This window comes from Mytilus galloprovincialis, chromosome 10 (genome assembly GCF_965363235.1).
Source record: "Mytilus galloprovincialis chromosome 10, xbMytGall1.hap1.1, whole genome shotgun sequence".
NCBI classification, from domain to species: Eukaryota; Metazoa; Mollusca; class Bivalvia; order Mytilida; family Mytilidae; genus Mytilus; species Mytilus galloprovincialis.
The window spans coordinates 58258562-58275323 of NC_134847.1; the positions used below are offsets into that span (position 1 = coordinate 58258562).

At 32.2% G+C, this 16762-nt stretch overlaps 1 protein-coding gene across 3 annotated transcripts in view; it reads left to right on the plus strand.

Annotated features, from left to right (window-relative positions):
* LOC143047950 (protein lin-28 homolog) overlaps positions 1–16762 on the plus strand; it is a 49542-nt gene that overhangs the window by 10516 nt on the left and 22264 nt on the right. The window contains exon 1 of one of the 3 annotated variants that reach the window (XM_076221319.1): positions 9870–9990. The exons of the other annotated variants lie outside the window; for them this stretch is intronic. Within the exon in view, the coding sequence (XP_076077434.1) occupies positions 9975–9990 (16 nt within the window). The 5' untranslated portion in view covers positions 9870–9974. Of the gene's footprint in view, positions 1–9869; positions 9991–16762 lie in introns of those variants that run through there. 3 annotated transcript variants of the gene reach the window in all.

A 16762-nucleotide genomic window follows, 5' to 3' on the forward strand; every position in this document is an offset into this window, starting at 1 on the left:
ACAAGGACGTATAACTAACATATCTAATATACGTCCTTGTCCGGAAGTACAATCAGTATCTGATTCAGTAGAGTGGAAATTTCGTGCTCCGGAAGTACAATCAGTTTCTGCTTCAGTAGATTTATAGGGGCACATTGTGATGCTAATGCCAAGTAAAACGTATGACAGAAACGTTGGTTGATTTAGTCCTGTTGAAAATATCAAAGATTGCCAGAAGTCCTTTAAGTTTACATTTTCAAAGTTTAACTGCAGGTTAATTGTTAATTAAATGGCACATTTTTTTCCCATCACCATTTTTTTACGAAAAACTTTTGATACTGACAACCAATGACTTAGACCAAGCCTACTTGGTCAGTATATTGTTAGTGACACAAGATGACTTGGGCCTATTTTTTGGTGGAAAACTTCGATAGCGACAAAAGATGACTTGGATAAAGTTTACGTGGTCGGTTGAAGAAAATTTCTGCCAAATTTATGTTGATAGGTTGACAACCGGGTTTTAGGCATAGTTACATATATATAGGACCTCTCATTTACCATGGAAATAGACACATTTTTTTAGAAAATGCGACAAGGAATTGGTAACGGATATGTTAAATTCGTATTGTCATTTGATAAAGTTATGTTGATTATAAAGTGTACAGTTTTCTCTGCTTCCTTCATTTTTTTCAGTTCTGTTTGAATCCGTCTTGTTTTTTGTTTGTTTTTTTTTTACTTCAACCGGAAACTACATGTAGATATTTTACATATATATTTGGTAAATGATTAAATCAAGAATGGTCAATAAAAAATAAAATTGAGAATGGAAATGGGGAATGTGTCAAAGAGGCAACAACCCGACCATATAGCAGACAACAGCTGAAAGCCACCAATGGGTCTTCAATCCCTGCATAATGACGAAGTTCAGGTGTGATTAGGACCCGTGTATATATAGTAAATCCCAGTTACACTGTTTGGTGGTGTGTCTGACAAAGTTACACTGTTTGGTGGTGTGTCTGACAAAGGCGCAACGTACAGATTAGGTAGCAGAATCGCATTCGACCCAGAACTTGTTATTGTTGGTTATAAAATTATTTTGGAAACAAAAGGGCCATGGGAATGATTTAATTTTAAATAAACACTATAGTCCGATGTTACCAAAAATGTAATAAATATTTATAAAGTTGAATTCTTTATTTCGCCGTATTTACGTCATGCCGGCTATTATTTAAGTAGGCTTAGTATAGATACATTATAATAATGAAAACACTTGTTTCAATATAATTAAAAATACCAGAGTCTTCAGCAAACAAATCAATATCCTAAGTTGTTTATACCCTAAAGCATTATTAGGGCATAGAAATAAGACAAAACTGAGAGGGTTGTGCGCCCGCTCACATGTTTACCCCGCTACATTCTGTTTGTGCCTGTTCTAAGTCAGTAGCCTGTAATTCAGAGGTTGTCGTTTGTTTATGTGTTACATATTTTTTTTTGTGTCATTTTTTGTACTTAAATTATGCTGTTAGTTTTCTCATTTGAATTGTTTTACATTGTCATTTCGGGGCTTTTATAACTGACTATGCGGTATGGGCTTTGCTCATTGTTGAAGGCCGTATAGTGACTATAGTTGTTATAATGTCCGTGTCATTTGGTCTCTTGTGGAGAGTTGCCTCATTGGCAATCATACCACATCTTCTTTTTTATATTCACATAAAAAATCTAACATATCAAATTAAGCTCCCTTTTCAGAGGTTGACTCATGTTGCAAAGACCATCCTAAAGAATAAGTCGTTATATTTGTTTCGTCAGAATATGCTGTAAATTAAGGTATTGAAGGCCGTACTTTGACCTATAAAGGTTTTTCTTTTATAAATTGTGAATTGGAAGGAGAGTTAACTCATTAGGACTCATACCACATCTTCTTATATCTATCTTGGTTGACTGACCTTGAGTTAAAAAGGGAAAATACTCATCTTTAACTTGAGGTAATTTGAATGGAAGTCGTATATTCTATGGAATAGCTAAACAAATGATTTAATGATGTAAGACAATCTTGATAAACCCCGGTCTCCAGAAAGAATCAAAATTCCAATGATGCACGAGTTATAGAATTGGCATAATTGAGAAATCACATATTTAGTGGTTGCATCTGTGTATAGAGCTTGCATATTGTACAGACACCTGTCGAATGGTCGGTAAACTTTATGTTGCCCTCCCTATGTCTTATCAAACTATCTTTTAAAATATATACATCAGCCCCTATCAGCCCCTATGTCTTATCAAACTATCTTTTACAATACATACATCAGAATACTATGTATAATAAGTACACAATATTCAATTTTAAATTCTACGTCATCTCTATTTACATTCAAATAATGACCACTGTACGTCGTATAAAATTACCAAGCGAGGAAAAAATCATACAAAATTTCAAAAAGCAAATGCTATCGAGATATGTAAAGCAAACCTGCCACACTAGTGATACATGTTCTTTTCTCTGTTTAAGGGTCTTTGAAAGCTCTTTTTTTAAACTCGTTAACCTTAAGTCATGTAAGTAGGTGATCTGTCTACTGACCATGATTTCTTGTCTGTTCTCAATATTTTTTGTATTGTACAATTTGTTAAGTGTCTCTTTTAACTTTCTTTTCTATATAGGAGACATAAAATCAGTACGTTTAGACAAGGTAAAAGAAACATTATGTGTCCACTATAAACCCTACAGACTCGCTTATGTCATTTTGACCTCATGTCTGTTTATAGACAGTGACCGAACGTTGACCTGCCCCGGCTACTATTGACGACTTTCTTTCATAATAAATTAGGGGCGTATTCTTAGATATTTCTGGACAAAATCATTACATTAGAAATACCAATTATCCCAATTATCTTTTTTTTTTCATTTAAAGACTAATTGATCTTCCAAGTTCCCTCTGAATTATTTCTAAAAGATATGAAGTACTCTGACCACTATGACGTTTATAATGCAGACTTTTAACATAATATATGTCTACACTGTAGCCGAGATGCTTAAGAAAAGATGGAGAAATAACTAAGGTTTATTTCGTGAAAAATCACGATTTTTGCATTATGAAAAGAGGGGTTTTCGAAAAGTGGAGTTATAATTATTATGATGTTAAACATGCATGGATTTCAAATAACAGTGGCCAATGTTTATCAAGCTGGTAAGTATATACGCAGTTATAAGGTTTAAGTTAAACAAACAGGGCGAGATACTTAAAAAAAAAAAGAAGAAAAGAATTATATGTAAACATGTACTTATTTTGCATGTAGTAATAATATATTATTATTACGAGATAAAACGTAAATGAATAAAATAAGGTTAGATTTAGTATTTTTCATATTGTTACTTATGAATTGCATCATATCAGTATAAGGGGTTTAAGAAGCTTAATATTCATTTTGAAAACGTTTAACATGTGTGCTAAGTTTGTTCCGGTTTTTACATGTGTGCTAAGTTTGTTCCAGTTATTATTATTTAAGCGAAATATTGGATAAGAAAAGAAAAGAATTTTCTGTTCATTATTTTTTTCAAAATTTCTGAGTGGATCAACTTTTTATAGTGAAACAAATTTATTTGTAAATTGGTTATAACAATTGTTTTTAATCTTTGTCCAATAGCATTAAAGAAACCAAAATTACCTACACCAGATGCACATTTTGAAAACCAAAAAAAAAAAAAAATATTCCTAATAAAACAAAAATAGACATTTGTCATTTCGGTGACTATGCAGTATGGGCTTTGCTCATTGTTGAAGGCGGTACGGTGACCTATAGTTCTTAATTTCTGTGTCATTTGGTGTCTTGTGGAGAGTTTTCCCATTGGCAATCATACCACATCTTCTTTTTAAAAATTACTATTATCAAGTAATGCTGGTGTAAAATGTATATTTATTGTCAGTTTTTTTTTTAAATCATTTGTTTTCATAACTTATAGGCACTTGGTTAAACATAATAACAAGTTTCAGTAACACAAAAATAATTGTGAAACTTATAGCCCTCCCTATTCCAGTAAATTGTCAACAAAAATGCCCCGACATAGTGAATTGAAATTCTTTAGGCGATTTGAGATAACGTATTGTACAGACACATGCCTGTTGTCATCTCCATCTGTATGTCGTTAGGTTGCTACCTCATTCAGGTATTATACCTTATATGTCTCCTTATTCATATTCAACTATTGATTTTTAAATCGACAAGATAAAAGGAAAGGATTTTATTTGTTAATATATAGTTATTTTAATATATTTATTTATTTAGACCCTTCTACAACGAAATTTGTTTTACATGCACACGTATAAAAATTGCAGTTTTTATCCAACGCAATCATAGGTTTGATTGAGTTTTCAATTTAGACTTGTTTATATTTTTTCGTTTGGGCTTGTATCCTATTTTCCTCCGGCTTATATGATCCGTTCATCCTATATTGACTCTTAAAATTCAAGAGTCTATCTTAAATTGAGGGTAAATTATATGGCCTTTCAAATATCGTTTCGATCCCTAACATCACTGAAGAGACATTTATTGTCGAAATCCGGATCTGGTGTACTAAAAAAGTATTGACACCTTATCATCGTTTGTGGTATAACATCTTGGCCACAAGTTTATTGTTTTCTGTTTAGTATTAAATTTATATTAAGATCCATTTTGTTACATCTTGTGATCAATTTATTTGGCAATCGCCAATGGCAGTCAGCAGGGTTGAAGAACATCAGTTGTTCGACCTGTTAGTCAAATGCGTTTTGTTTAAATATACTTTTTCACTTTTTGGTCTTTTGGAAAATGTTGTTTGTGCTGTATTTAGACCCTTCTACAACGAAATTTGTTTTACATGCACACGTATAAAAATTGCGGTTTTTATCCAACGCAATCATAGGTTTGAACGTAGTTTTCAATTTATATATATAGAAATATATATGTAATCATTTAAATATAAAACAAACTTGGAGTAAGGAGTTGATAATAACGATACGAGTTTTCAATATTTGTGATTCAGTGTGGTTTAATTCATATGCCTCTTCACGAATATGAATCATAACGTTTCATTTACCGAATTATGCAATGGCAAAAAGTTGGCGTTAATGCTTTTTGTCTCACCTATATTTCGACGTTGAGAAAGCTAGACAGACATATGTGTTTGGTTTCGGCATAGCCTTCGTGATTAGGAATCACTAATAGTAAACCAATATTATTTGGTATACAGTATTTTAGCTTTGAAAAATCCCACATATTTCCATGGAAACTCTTTTGCTGTACCTATTTGACTTTGAAATGTTGCATATAGTTTTGTTAATGCGTTAGGTTAGTCCAGGTAAGCAGAACCGCTTATGATAAGTCACTGATATTTTGTATGCAGTTGTACAACAATTGCCACACCTTATTTCCGTAAAAATTATATGCGCCATTGACTATTAGACTTTTCCTTAATATAGATAAAGCCAATGAGGTCAATTATGTTTAGTCATCATAGATTAAGCACCCTGACTATTCTGTGTATCTTCATCTAAGAGGACGAATACAGATTCTTTTTTCTGAACTAAAGAAATATGCGATGAAGACAACACAGGCCTTTCTAAGTTAGAAGTCTGAATTAATTTCCTAATGGAAATTGAATTCCAAATCTTTTCAACACTTTTATGGATATCATAAACCTCTTTTGTTTTCGTCCAGAATATCAATAAAATATTTTCAACTTTTATGTTTTATCATTCTTAAATGACTGCTGTTTTCAACTATAAGTTGTAACACAAGGCAATGAATTCGTAATTTGTTGCTTACCAAAATATTTAGAACACCGCATAAAAAATGAAAATAAAATTTAAAAAAAGAGGATGTTGGTATAATTGGTAATAAGACAAATATCCACAAACAGAAGAAACGAGAAAACTAAATGTCTGACTTATGTGCAAAACAATAAGCGAATAATAAATATATAATAGACAGCAACAAATCACAACCACTGAATCACAGGCTCCTGACTAAGGACAGGAACATATACATGTAGCATTTGTGGAGGTTATACATGTCTTCGGTAACTAGGGATAGTGTCATAACAGCACAACATTATACACGAACTATATAAATCATTTTAAAAGGTTTGACTCATCAGTCATTTGAGTTCTAAAGGATAGTTGTCTCACTGACAATCATACCACATGTCCTTATTTTGCATTGACTCATCAGCACGAACAAAGCAAGCAAAAGGACTTAAGAACCGATATGAGAGTACTCGCAGTTACTGAAGTCTAAGTCAAAGGCAAAAACAACCAACACAAATTATGTATTTAAGACTTGATATTAATCATTATATGGGCGTTTTTCAATAAAAACGTATTTTCTTGTCCTATCCACTTTAAAAAAAATGTGTTTGATCTTTGCAAGTAATTTTTTGTGCAGTCAGTACATTGAATTAGATTTAACATTTTTAAGCAAAGAAACAGTTTATTGTTAGAGGGATTGATGAGATATTGACTCCTGAATGGTCAAAAACAACCAAAATGGCATGTCCCTAGACCGCCTGTTTAACATTCATACTCTAAAATATCGTAAAAAAATGAAGAAATAAATGTTTTTTTTACTTTACACAAGTTCTTTAATAATTCAAAAGTATGTTCAGAGCCAACATGTTCCAATAAACACATTTCAATATAGGTTTTTTAATTTCAGAAGGTGTGTCCCTCACAAAATGTCCACTACGAAACGAAGTCATTAAAATTTGCCAGTAAACAGTTTTATAAAATCAATGTAATTTTTGTTTGCAAGAGATATAAACATTAGGGTCTTACAAAAGAAGTGATGCTTTTATAACGGCAATTAAATTGTTGGTGAGAAAAATTGAGCACATCAAATGGACCAGAGTGATACCGTATTTTTGATAATGTCCCCTACGAAACGGGTCAAATCTCCTTCAGTTTCTGGTTTTAAAATTATGAAAAAAATATCAGTGTACAGCTTGATAAATGCTTTGATGAATACAATCAGTCTTGTTACTATTGCAATATAGGGATTGTGGGGAAAAAATAAAACATGCGAATACGTCCCTTACGAAACGGTCCCCTACGAAACAAGTATGGGAGAAAAACGTTTCGTAGTGGACACTACCACTACCATGGAGTCTGTTTTTAATCTTTTTTCAATTATATTCGTGCAAAACAAATAACAAGGGTTAGTTTCATGTAATTTTTATTATGTTTTTAGCTCACCTGACCTGAAAGGTCAAGTGAGCTTTTCTCATCACTTGGCGTCCGTCGTCCGTCGTCCTGCGTCCGTCGTCCGTCGTCCGTAAACTTTTACAAAAATCTTCTCCTCTGAAACTACCATGCCAAACTAAACCAAACTTGGCCACAATCATCATTGGGATATCTAGTTTAAAAAATGTGTGGCGTGACCCGGCCAACCAACCAAGATGGCCGCCATGGCTAAAAATAGAACATAGGGGTAAAATGCAGTTTTTGGCTTATAACTCAAAAACCAAAGCATTTAGAGCAAATCTGACATGGGGTAAAATTGTTTATCAGGTCAAGATCTATCTGCCCTGAAATTTTCAGATGAATCGGACAACCCATTGTCGGGTTGCTGCCCCTGAATTTGTAATTTTAGGAAAATTTTGCTGTTTTTGGTTATTATCTTGAATATTATTATAGATAGAGATAAACTGTAAACAGCAATAATGTTCAGCAAGGTAAGACCTACAAATAAGTCAACATGACCAAAATTGTCAGTTGACCCCTTAAGGAGTTATTGCCCTTTATAGTAAATTTTTAACAACTTTTCGTCATTTTTTGTAACTTTTCTAATAATCTTCTTCTCCAAAACTACTTTGCCAAATTTAACCAAACTTGGCCACAATTATCATTGTGGTTTATAGTTTAAAAATGTGTCCGATGACCCAGCCTACTAAACAAAATGGCCGACATGGCTAAAATTAGAACATAGTGGTAAAATGCAGTTTTTGCGTTATATCTTTGAAACTAAGACATTTAGGGCAAATCTTTCAACATTTAAATGTCCATCAGAATAAGATATATCCCCTCACAAATTTTGAGTTGAATCGGACAACCGGTTGTTGGGTTGCTGCCCTAAAATTTGTGATTTTAAGGATATTTTGCAGTTTTTGGTTATTATCTTGAATACTATTATAGATAGAGATAAACTGTAAACAGCAATAATGTTCAGCAAAGTAAGATCTACAAATAGTCAGCATGATCAAAATTGTTAGAAGACCCCTTAAGGAGTTATTGCCCTTTATAGTCAATATTGAACAACTTTTCGTCATTTTTGTAACTTGTATAAAAATCTTTTCTAAAACGACTTGTCCAAATTTAACCAAACTTCGCTACAATCATAATACATTGTACTAGGGTATCTATTTAAAAAAAAAGTGTCTAATGACCCCGCCTACCAACGAAGATGGCCGACATCAGTAAACACATTAACAGGTGAGCGACACAGGCTCTTGAGAGCCTCTAGTTATTAACATATAATAGGGTTGATGTCAACTACGAAACTATTTGTCCACTACGAAACGGTTTTGTCCACTAAGAAACGCATCAAAATGTCCACTACGTAACATGAGTTGAACCTTCATATGTGAAGTACTGTCTAATCTTTATCGATAAAAATGGTTTTCCAATTCAGAAAAAAAATGATATTTTTCTAGTATTTAAAGTAAACAAACTGGAATGTCTATAGGAAACATTTAAAATTGCAAAAAATATGTGTGTTTAGAAGAAATTTCGTAGGGGACAAAAGTCCCCTACGAAACAGTACACAAATTATGAAAATAATATAATTTTAAAGAATATTTAAGATTGCACTTTTTGTTTACAAACAGGTCTATTATAGAGGTATTCAAAATAACTCTTGAAATTAAATTTTAGACAAGTTGATTTTCCATTTTTTTTAGGTCTGAAATGTACGCTTTTATTGAAAAACGCCCATATATCCATTGGATTTAGTGTAGCAAAGACGTCACAAATAGTCCGAGAAAACAAGATTTTGTGAAAGACCAAAATGTTAGTATCAAATATCCCTTAAAACAACCTAATGCACATTGAAGATGTTTTATTTACTAGAAAATGTATCATTCCACCTAGTAAACTTACTTATATCAACAGTCATCTCAAGGCAATCGCAGATTTTTCTTCTTTTCTTTTATTTCAAATGAATGTACAATGAATCTCCATTTCTCATTGCAAAATATGTTTCTATAAATTAGAGGCAACAAGATTATTGATGTTGAAGACAATATCTTAAAAAAAAAATTTTTTTTTTTTTAATTTTCCAGGAATTGCGTTGTGAATTTTATGCTCTATTATTCCGATGTCACGATACACTTTATCTTTTTATCAAGCCACCACTAGATTATCATTTTTTTCACATGACAGCTCAATTGTTATAGTTGAATTTATTAATTATTTGTATTTCAACTATAGTGCGATGTCAAACAATAAAAATAGAGCAAAACGAACTGCACTGTAAAACCGGCGTCTTCAAAATCATATCAAAAATCACTAGAACGATTTCAATAGTGTGACCGTGTGAAAAATGTGAATGAAAAAGAAAATAATTTATAGTTTTCAATGGTCTGTCAAATTACCTGGGTGATGAAGTACTAAGAACTTAAAAAATTCTTAAGAATTCGAATGCAACATTTCTGTATTATTTTTAACTATTCACTGACCACAACCAAGGTCAGTTCACTCCCCAGGGCTTGTAATTCTAGCTGCTTGACCGATTGGATATCACTTTATTACGACGTATCCTATTTGAAATTGTCAATTCATGAATTAAATAGCGTAGAGGAAATGGCACGGTGACCGCCGAAACCATCTTACCGCAATAGTGGACTAGACATGTTGAGAAATATTCAGAGTCAAGAAATTCAACCAGATCTTACTTTTTTAACGAAACAGTTTTCATGGAATTTAAGTTTACAGAATAATAATTTCAATAGTAACGGACAGAATATTTTCATGAGCGTTCCAAGCGGTAAGTGTTTTTTTCTCTCTCAACATGAACAAAGGGGCGTCATGTTTATATTAGGTGGACCTGCACAATCACAGCTACCCGTTAATCGAGGAATGTTTTCGAATTATAAATGAAATTACTGAGGGCTAATTTGTGGTACAACTGTATATGTTGGGCAGGTATTAAATGAGCTACCTCCTGAAAAATATTTTGCTTTCTATATAGTTGAAAAAGTTTGTCAAAGACTGAAATTTCGTCTTGGAAATCATGGTTAATTTACAGTTTTGATATACAATTCTAGCTTTAAATAACCCTATGATTAATGTCTATTTTGTGTCAACAGTGTCGACCTGATGAGTCCAGCCTTTTTCACCTGATTATTGAAGTTCCTATGATGTCTCAGGTGTATTTGATATATATTTGCTTGTCACAAGCCAAATACCTGTTATTCAAGGGTTGATGTAGGTGTCAAAAAACAAGCAGTATAAAGTTGTTTTAAATGCCAAGAAATTCAACCAGATCTTACTTTTTAACGGTACAGTTTACATGGAATTTAAACTTTGACTATAATAATTGTTAGTTAGTTTTTTCATTGGCAGTCACATCATATCTAACTTATTTGGAAAACTAGAACAGAAATTAAGTGTTGTTTTTGTTTAAGCTAATTTGAAAGACGATTTTCCATTGTACACTGTATTGTAAAATCATTTTTGGTGTCAAGCTGTCATGTTGAAGTAGTCTGTCTGAACCATAGAAATATATATATATATATATATATATGTTCGTACAAGACATTTAATAAAATCAATTTATAAACATTAGGCAGTATTCTAAAGAAAATAACTGATTATTATAAAAACCTTATGAATAACGTACATTTATACATTCTTTCAAATTTGCAAAAGCACTTATACATGTTATATAACATGTGTGAGTTTTAATATTCAAAGTTTAAATAGTGCTATTTGTAAGCATCGTAAATATTGTAAATCAGCTGGTTAAATCTTAGTTACAGTCTGTTCTTACCGAATGCTATTTTTTCGACAAACCCTGCTACCTTTTTCGTGTGTCTGGCTCAGGACATGAACCTGTAATTCAGTGATTGTCATTCGTTGCTTCCTGTCATAATTAATTTTAGTTTATTTCATTGTCATGAATCTGTCCGTTTAGTCTTTGTTTTACATTGGAATGGTACAAAACATAAAAGAGGGACGAAAGATACCAAAGGGGCAGTCAAACTCATAAATCTAAAACAAAATGACAACGCCATGGCTAAAAAATGAAAGACAAACAAACAACAGCACACATGACACAACATAGAAAACTATAGAATAAACAACACGAACCCCACCAAAAAACTAGGGGTGATCTCATATTTCGTCACATACGCACTCCTATACGATAATGTGGAATAAACAAAAAATTGCATAGGGCAAGGGCTTATAAACAATTGCTGAGAGAATGATGCATATTTTTATTCTGCATAGAACTTTCATGATGATAATTTGCTTTTACTCGCTGATAAAATTCTTATTTATCACCACCTGACTAAATCTTTCATCCTGTAGAATTAAGATAAGACAAGATAGGGAGGTTTCTGTTCGTTTTTTACTAAGTTGATGGATTTTCACACTCAGTTAATGAGATTAAAAAGGGGTTACGATGATAAACCACGTTCAGTTTCTATAATGGACAGTCCGTCTCTTTTGATGGCTGAAGTTTCAACCCAGCACGACTGCAATCTAAAATAGAATTCTTCAATATGTTCCTATGGTAACGCATTCGATCCACATAAATTGACGGCCAAAATTGACTGGTCACTGTAAGAGAATAATAAAACAAAGTCAAAATTACAAAACTTATTGGTTCTATCATAGATGCAATGGTTCTTCGTTTATTTGACTGGCGCTGGTTTGTTGTTAAGCTTAATAAACCACCGCATAATTACTCAAAATTATTTCTTTGACAGCTCTCATAAATCTTCATGCACAAACTATACAATTATTTTTAATAAGGTTTCATGATTTGCAGAAGTTGTAATGTATTCTAAAAATTGTATAAATTCTAGTTGATACCATATTTTTATGTGTATTCAACTGCTATAACTCTTGTTGAAAAGAATCGAAACAATTATATATGAGAAAAAAAAAACATTGTCAACAAAAACGTTGTTTCTTCATTTAATTGTATGAAGCATGATATATCATATTTGTGGTGCATTTTCAGGCAGAGATGTATAAATATGGTACCAAAATATATATGGAATTAAAGTTATTGAATACATTTTATGGATTGTGTGTTAAAAAATCAAATGATTGCTCTTTTAGAGCGATTTAAATATTAACAACCTTTAAATCTCATGGATCCTCAATGCTCTTCAACTTTGTACTTGTTTGACTTTATAAATATTTTGATATGAGCGTCGATGATGAGTCTTATGTAGACATATGGCAAAATTTTGGGTAATTTTCTAATTGTATAGCGGCCATTTTGACTGATCGTGACGGCAGCCATTACAATAGGATTATATAAGCCCTTTTAGTAAAAATGTTAATATGCAAATACCTATGTCGAATGAACAACTTGTTCGCATATAGGTGAATTGTACATGTTTGGGCTTCGGAAGTGTAACCATTGTGTAATTGCTATATAAGATCAAATAAAATGACGTATAATCGTAAAATAGCAAGATTCAAAACAGAAATACTAATGCAAGAGGATATTGTTCATGATTTGTTTTCAAATAGGGAAACACCTTGTAGGTTGAATTTTAAAGTTAATTGACTTTTAACTTACCTGCTTTCTTAAGTTTTCGGGCAAATTCTTTTAAAACATGATGATTTTAACCTTCCCATTTCGTAAAAAGTCAAATTTTCAGCATTTTCCCTTAGAATCACACAGCAATTTTGTAAATATCCGCCAAAGGAAGTTTTTAAAGATACATTAGTTTTAAATACATGACGGAAAAGTACTGGATTATCCGCAAATCTCAAATAAATAATATTTTCAATCATAAGCTAAAGGGAAGTAATTTGATCAAAAGGGACAAAGTCACCTGGTGCAAATCGTTTGAATAAAGTACCTTTGATTTTGCCATATGACGAAACGCGCGTTTGGCGTTCTAAATTATAATCCTGGTACCTTTAATAACTAATTAAAATGTAGAATCAGGAAGGTAGCATACTAATGGCATTCTTTTGAAACTTTGATAGTCTCAGTGTATTTTGTTTACCGTTGTAGTAGTGACTCTTCACTTCTAATTTGGTCCACCTTTGCTTTACTTTCCAAATAATAAAAATGCCAGTTTCATCTTACTATGCCTTTACAAACTACATGCTGGCACATTAAAACTGCTTAATTAACCAGTTGAATAGGATGATTTTATGTGCATAGTATGAATCATAATGAGTATACAGATTTGGTGCCAGAATTAAACTCATAAAGATATAAACATCAATAAAGGTGTCTTTCTGTAATTAACAATCATCAATAAAAACATATTCTACTGATACCTTTCATTAACGATATCTATATTACCTTACACATCTGCCTTTAATTGCAAATATATTGATAGTTTGGATTATATTATTTTTTTGTAATATATCATTTATTATAAGCTTAGAAAAGCAAATAAGTTAAGAAAAAAAAGTAAATTTTACGAACTTTACCAATATAGCTTTCTTTATCTGACATGTCAGACGTGTGCATAAGTATATTTAACAGTATGAAGACAACTACCGTCTTCACACCGTTTCTGTGCTTTTAAACAGATGAAACGAAAACTGTAAAGGAAATAGTTCAATCAATAAGTTAATTCCCTACACTCTTTTGCTCCAAAATAAGCCACAAAGGAAGATAACTCAATATCAATCATAATTGATATTTATATATATAATCAACTGCATATTGATCTGTTGATTATTTTATTCTTTATTCGCGATGATAGCTACTCTCTATATAAGAAATAAAACAAGATGGCATCCTATGTAGATAGTTTGATTCTCAGTGTCTTTGCCTTTGTTTCCCCTCGCAACTCATTGCAGATAACATAGAAACACTGTGCGTCCGTCCGGTTTTGTTTGTGCTCTCACATGTACAATTCTTGCCAGAATTTTACGACACTTATATCATAGAGGTTAATGTCAGCAATGATGGAGGAAATCACCAGCCCAGTAGTCAGCACTTCTGTGTTGACATGAATTATCGTTGATATGATCATAGTTATAAAGTGAATGTTTAAAAAACTTTTAAGTTTTGAAATACTAAGGCTTTTCTACCTCAAGAATATGTTACCTTAGCTGTATTTTGCAAAACTTTTGGGACTTTGGGTCCTCGTTGTTCTTCAAAGTCGTTCTTTATTTGACCTTTTTTGACTTTTTTTATTTGAGCATCACTGATGAGTCTTTTGTAGACGAAACACGCGTCTGATGCAAATAAAAAGTTTAAATCCCGGTACCTATGATGAGTATTGTGGACAAGTTCGAAAATCTGTGCCTATCATTTATGATTAAGAAAATGCTCCTTGGAAATATCAATCAATGGAACATTGATAATTAGCAATCACATTTAAAACATTCTTGTCAGATTTTTATAAAACGTATATCATAGGTGTATATCAGTGTCGATCAATTTTTATTCAAAGAGTTATATCCCTTGGAAACATTACATATATATTGGAAAAAGCAAATGGATTATTGGGGTTAATCCAAAACACGTTGGTTACGTATAAAAAGTAAAATCACAAAAATACTGAACTTAGAGGAAAATCAATTCGGAAAGTCCATAATCACATGGCAAAATCAAATAACAAAACGCATCAAAAACGAATGGACAAAAACTGTATGAACATAAATTTAATTGTGCATCCATAAGTTCAATGATAAATAGAATTTTCATTAATTCATGCAATGTATCATATGTTAATTTCAAGTATCTACGGAGTGAGTTCGACTTCAACTCAATGATGCTTGATAATAATACACGGATTTTTTGTTCCTTCTGTGTTCAGTTCGAATATGTTCAATGATATCTGTCAACGAATAATATACATTCAATTGCATATCACATATACAGGGGTACTATAAATTAGCGATACTACCGGTCTTTTTCACAATATCATGGATATTGACACAGATAAACGCCTTCAAATTCGAATCTATGACACACGTGATAATTTCGACTTCCCATTTTAAAATCGTAACATACGAACTTGTGCATTATATTTCGTACACATATCTTAGTTAATACGTTGCGTTCGTTTATGTTTACGCTATAGACTTCATATACAGTGTGTTGACAGTGTTCCGTGCACAAAATCCGCTCATAATTTTGATAATATTACCTTGTATATCTGTTTATTTTGTTCACACAATCTTGTAAATATAATGGAAATATATACTACTGTCATACAAGTGAGAAGTTTGACTAGCTATAAAACCAAGTTTGATACATAAATAAATGCCTGTACCGTGTCAGGAATATGACAGTTGTCATTCATTCGTTTGTTGTATTTGAGCTTTAGATTTTGCCATTTGGTATCGAACTTTTCCTTTTGAAATGTCATCGGAGTCTCAATTCACTGTCTCTAATTTTACTGATCATGTCATATTCCTGATTGTGACATTTGGTTTGAGTATGGAATTGCAATGTTGATGTTGCACGCATATAAGTACAGACGCTTGCCTGATCGACGAATCCGGTCTCACTCCTTGCGGATCATTCGATTCCTGTTTCGTTAGTTACGTTGCATAATATCTACTTAATCGATTGATGTGATTTTAACATTGGTCAACTATTGTTGCCTAATTAGTTATCAAAGGTACCAGGATTACAATTAAGTACGCCAGACGCGCTTTTCGTCTACATAAGACTCATGATTGACGCTCATATCAAAATAGTTATAAAGCCAAACAAGAACAAAGTTGAAGAGCATTGAGGATCCAAAATTGTGCCAAATACGATAATCTATGCCTGGGATAAGTAAATCCCTAGTTTTTTTGAAATTCAAAATTTTGTAAACAGGAAATTTATAAAAATGATTACATAATTGATATTAGTGCTGACTGCTGGGCTGGTGATACCCTCGCGGACGAACGTCCACCAGCAGTGTCATCGACCCAGTGGTGTAAATAGTTTTCAAAGGTACCAGAATTATAATTTAGTACACCAAACGCGCGTTTCGTCTACATTAGCATGATAAGTATATTTAGTACTATTGGGACTCATTTGTAATTGTACTGTAACTCAATTTCATTGTAATCCTTAGCAGCTATAAAAATGTTTCTTAAATGAAAATTACAGTGGCGGATCCAGAACTTTTCATAAAGGGGGGGGGGGGAGGTCGGTCACTGACGTCCGACCTACGGAAAGGGAGGCGCTTCAGTTATTCCCTATATAACCAACAAAATTTTCCCCTGGATCCGCCTATTAAGTATTGGATTAGAAAATTGTCACAGATGACAGACTTATAATTAATTCCAGTAAGGTTATAGGGTTTATTACATACATTTGAATGTTTGAAACAGAACAATGTGGTGTGTATTTTATTTCACAACTTAAAGAAATAGTAATTGGTTTTATCCATGCTATCTGTTTAGAAAATGACATTGCAACCTTATTTGATATATTGTAATATTTTGCCAACTTTTGAAAAGTTTTTTAACTACATTTTCTTTTGAAGTTTATTAAATGCTTTCTACTTTCATTAAAAAACTTTACCAATAGTTTCAATCAATATACATTTAAATCTTTGAAAATTATGCCCTTTAGATTTTTTTTTGCAATTTTCATGTAC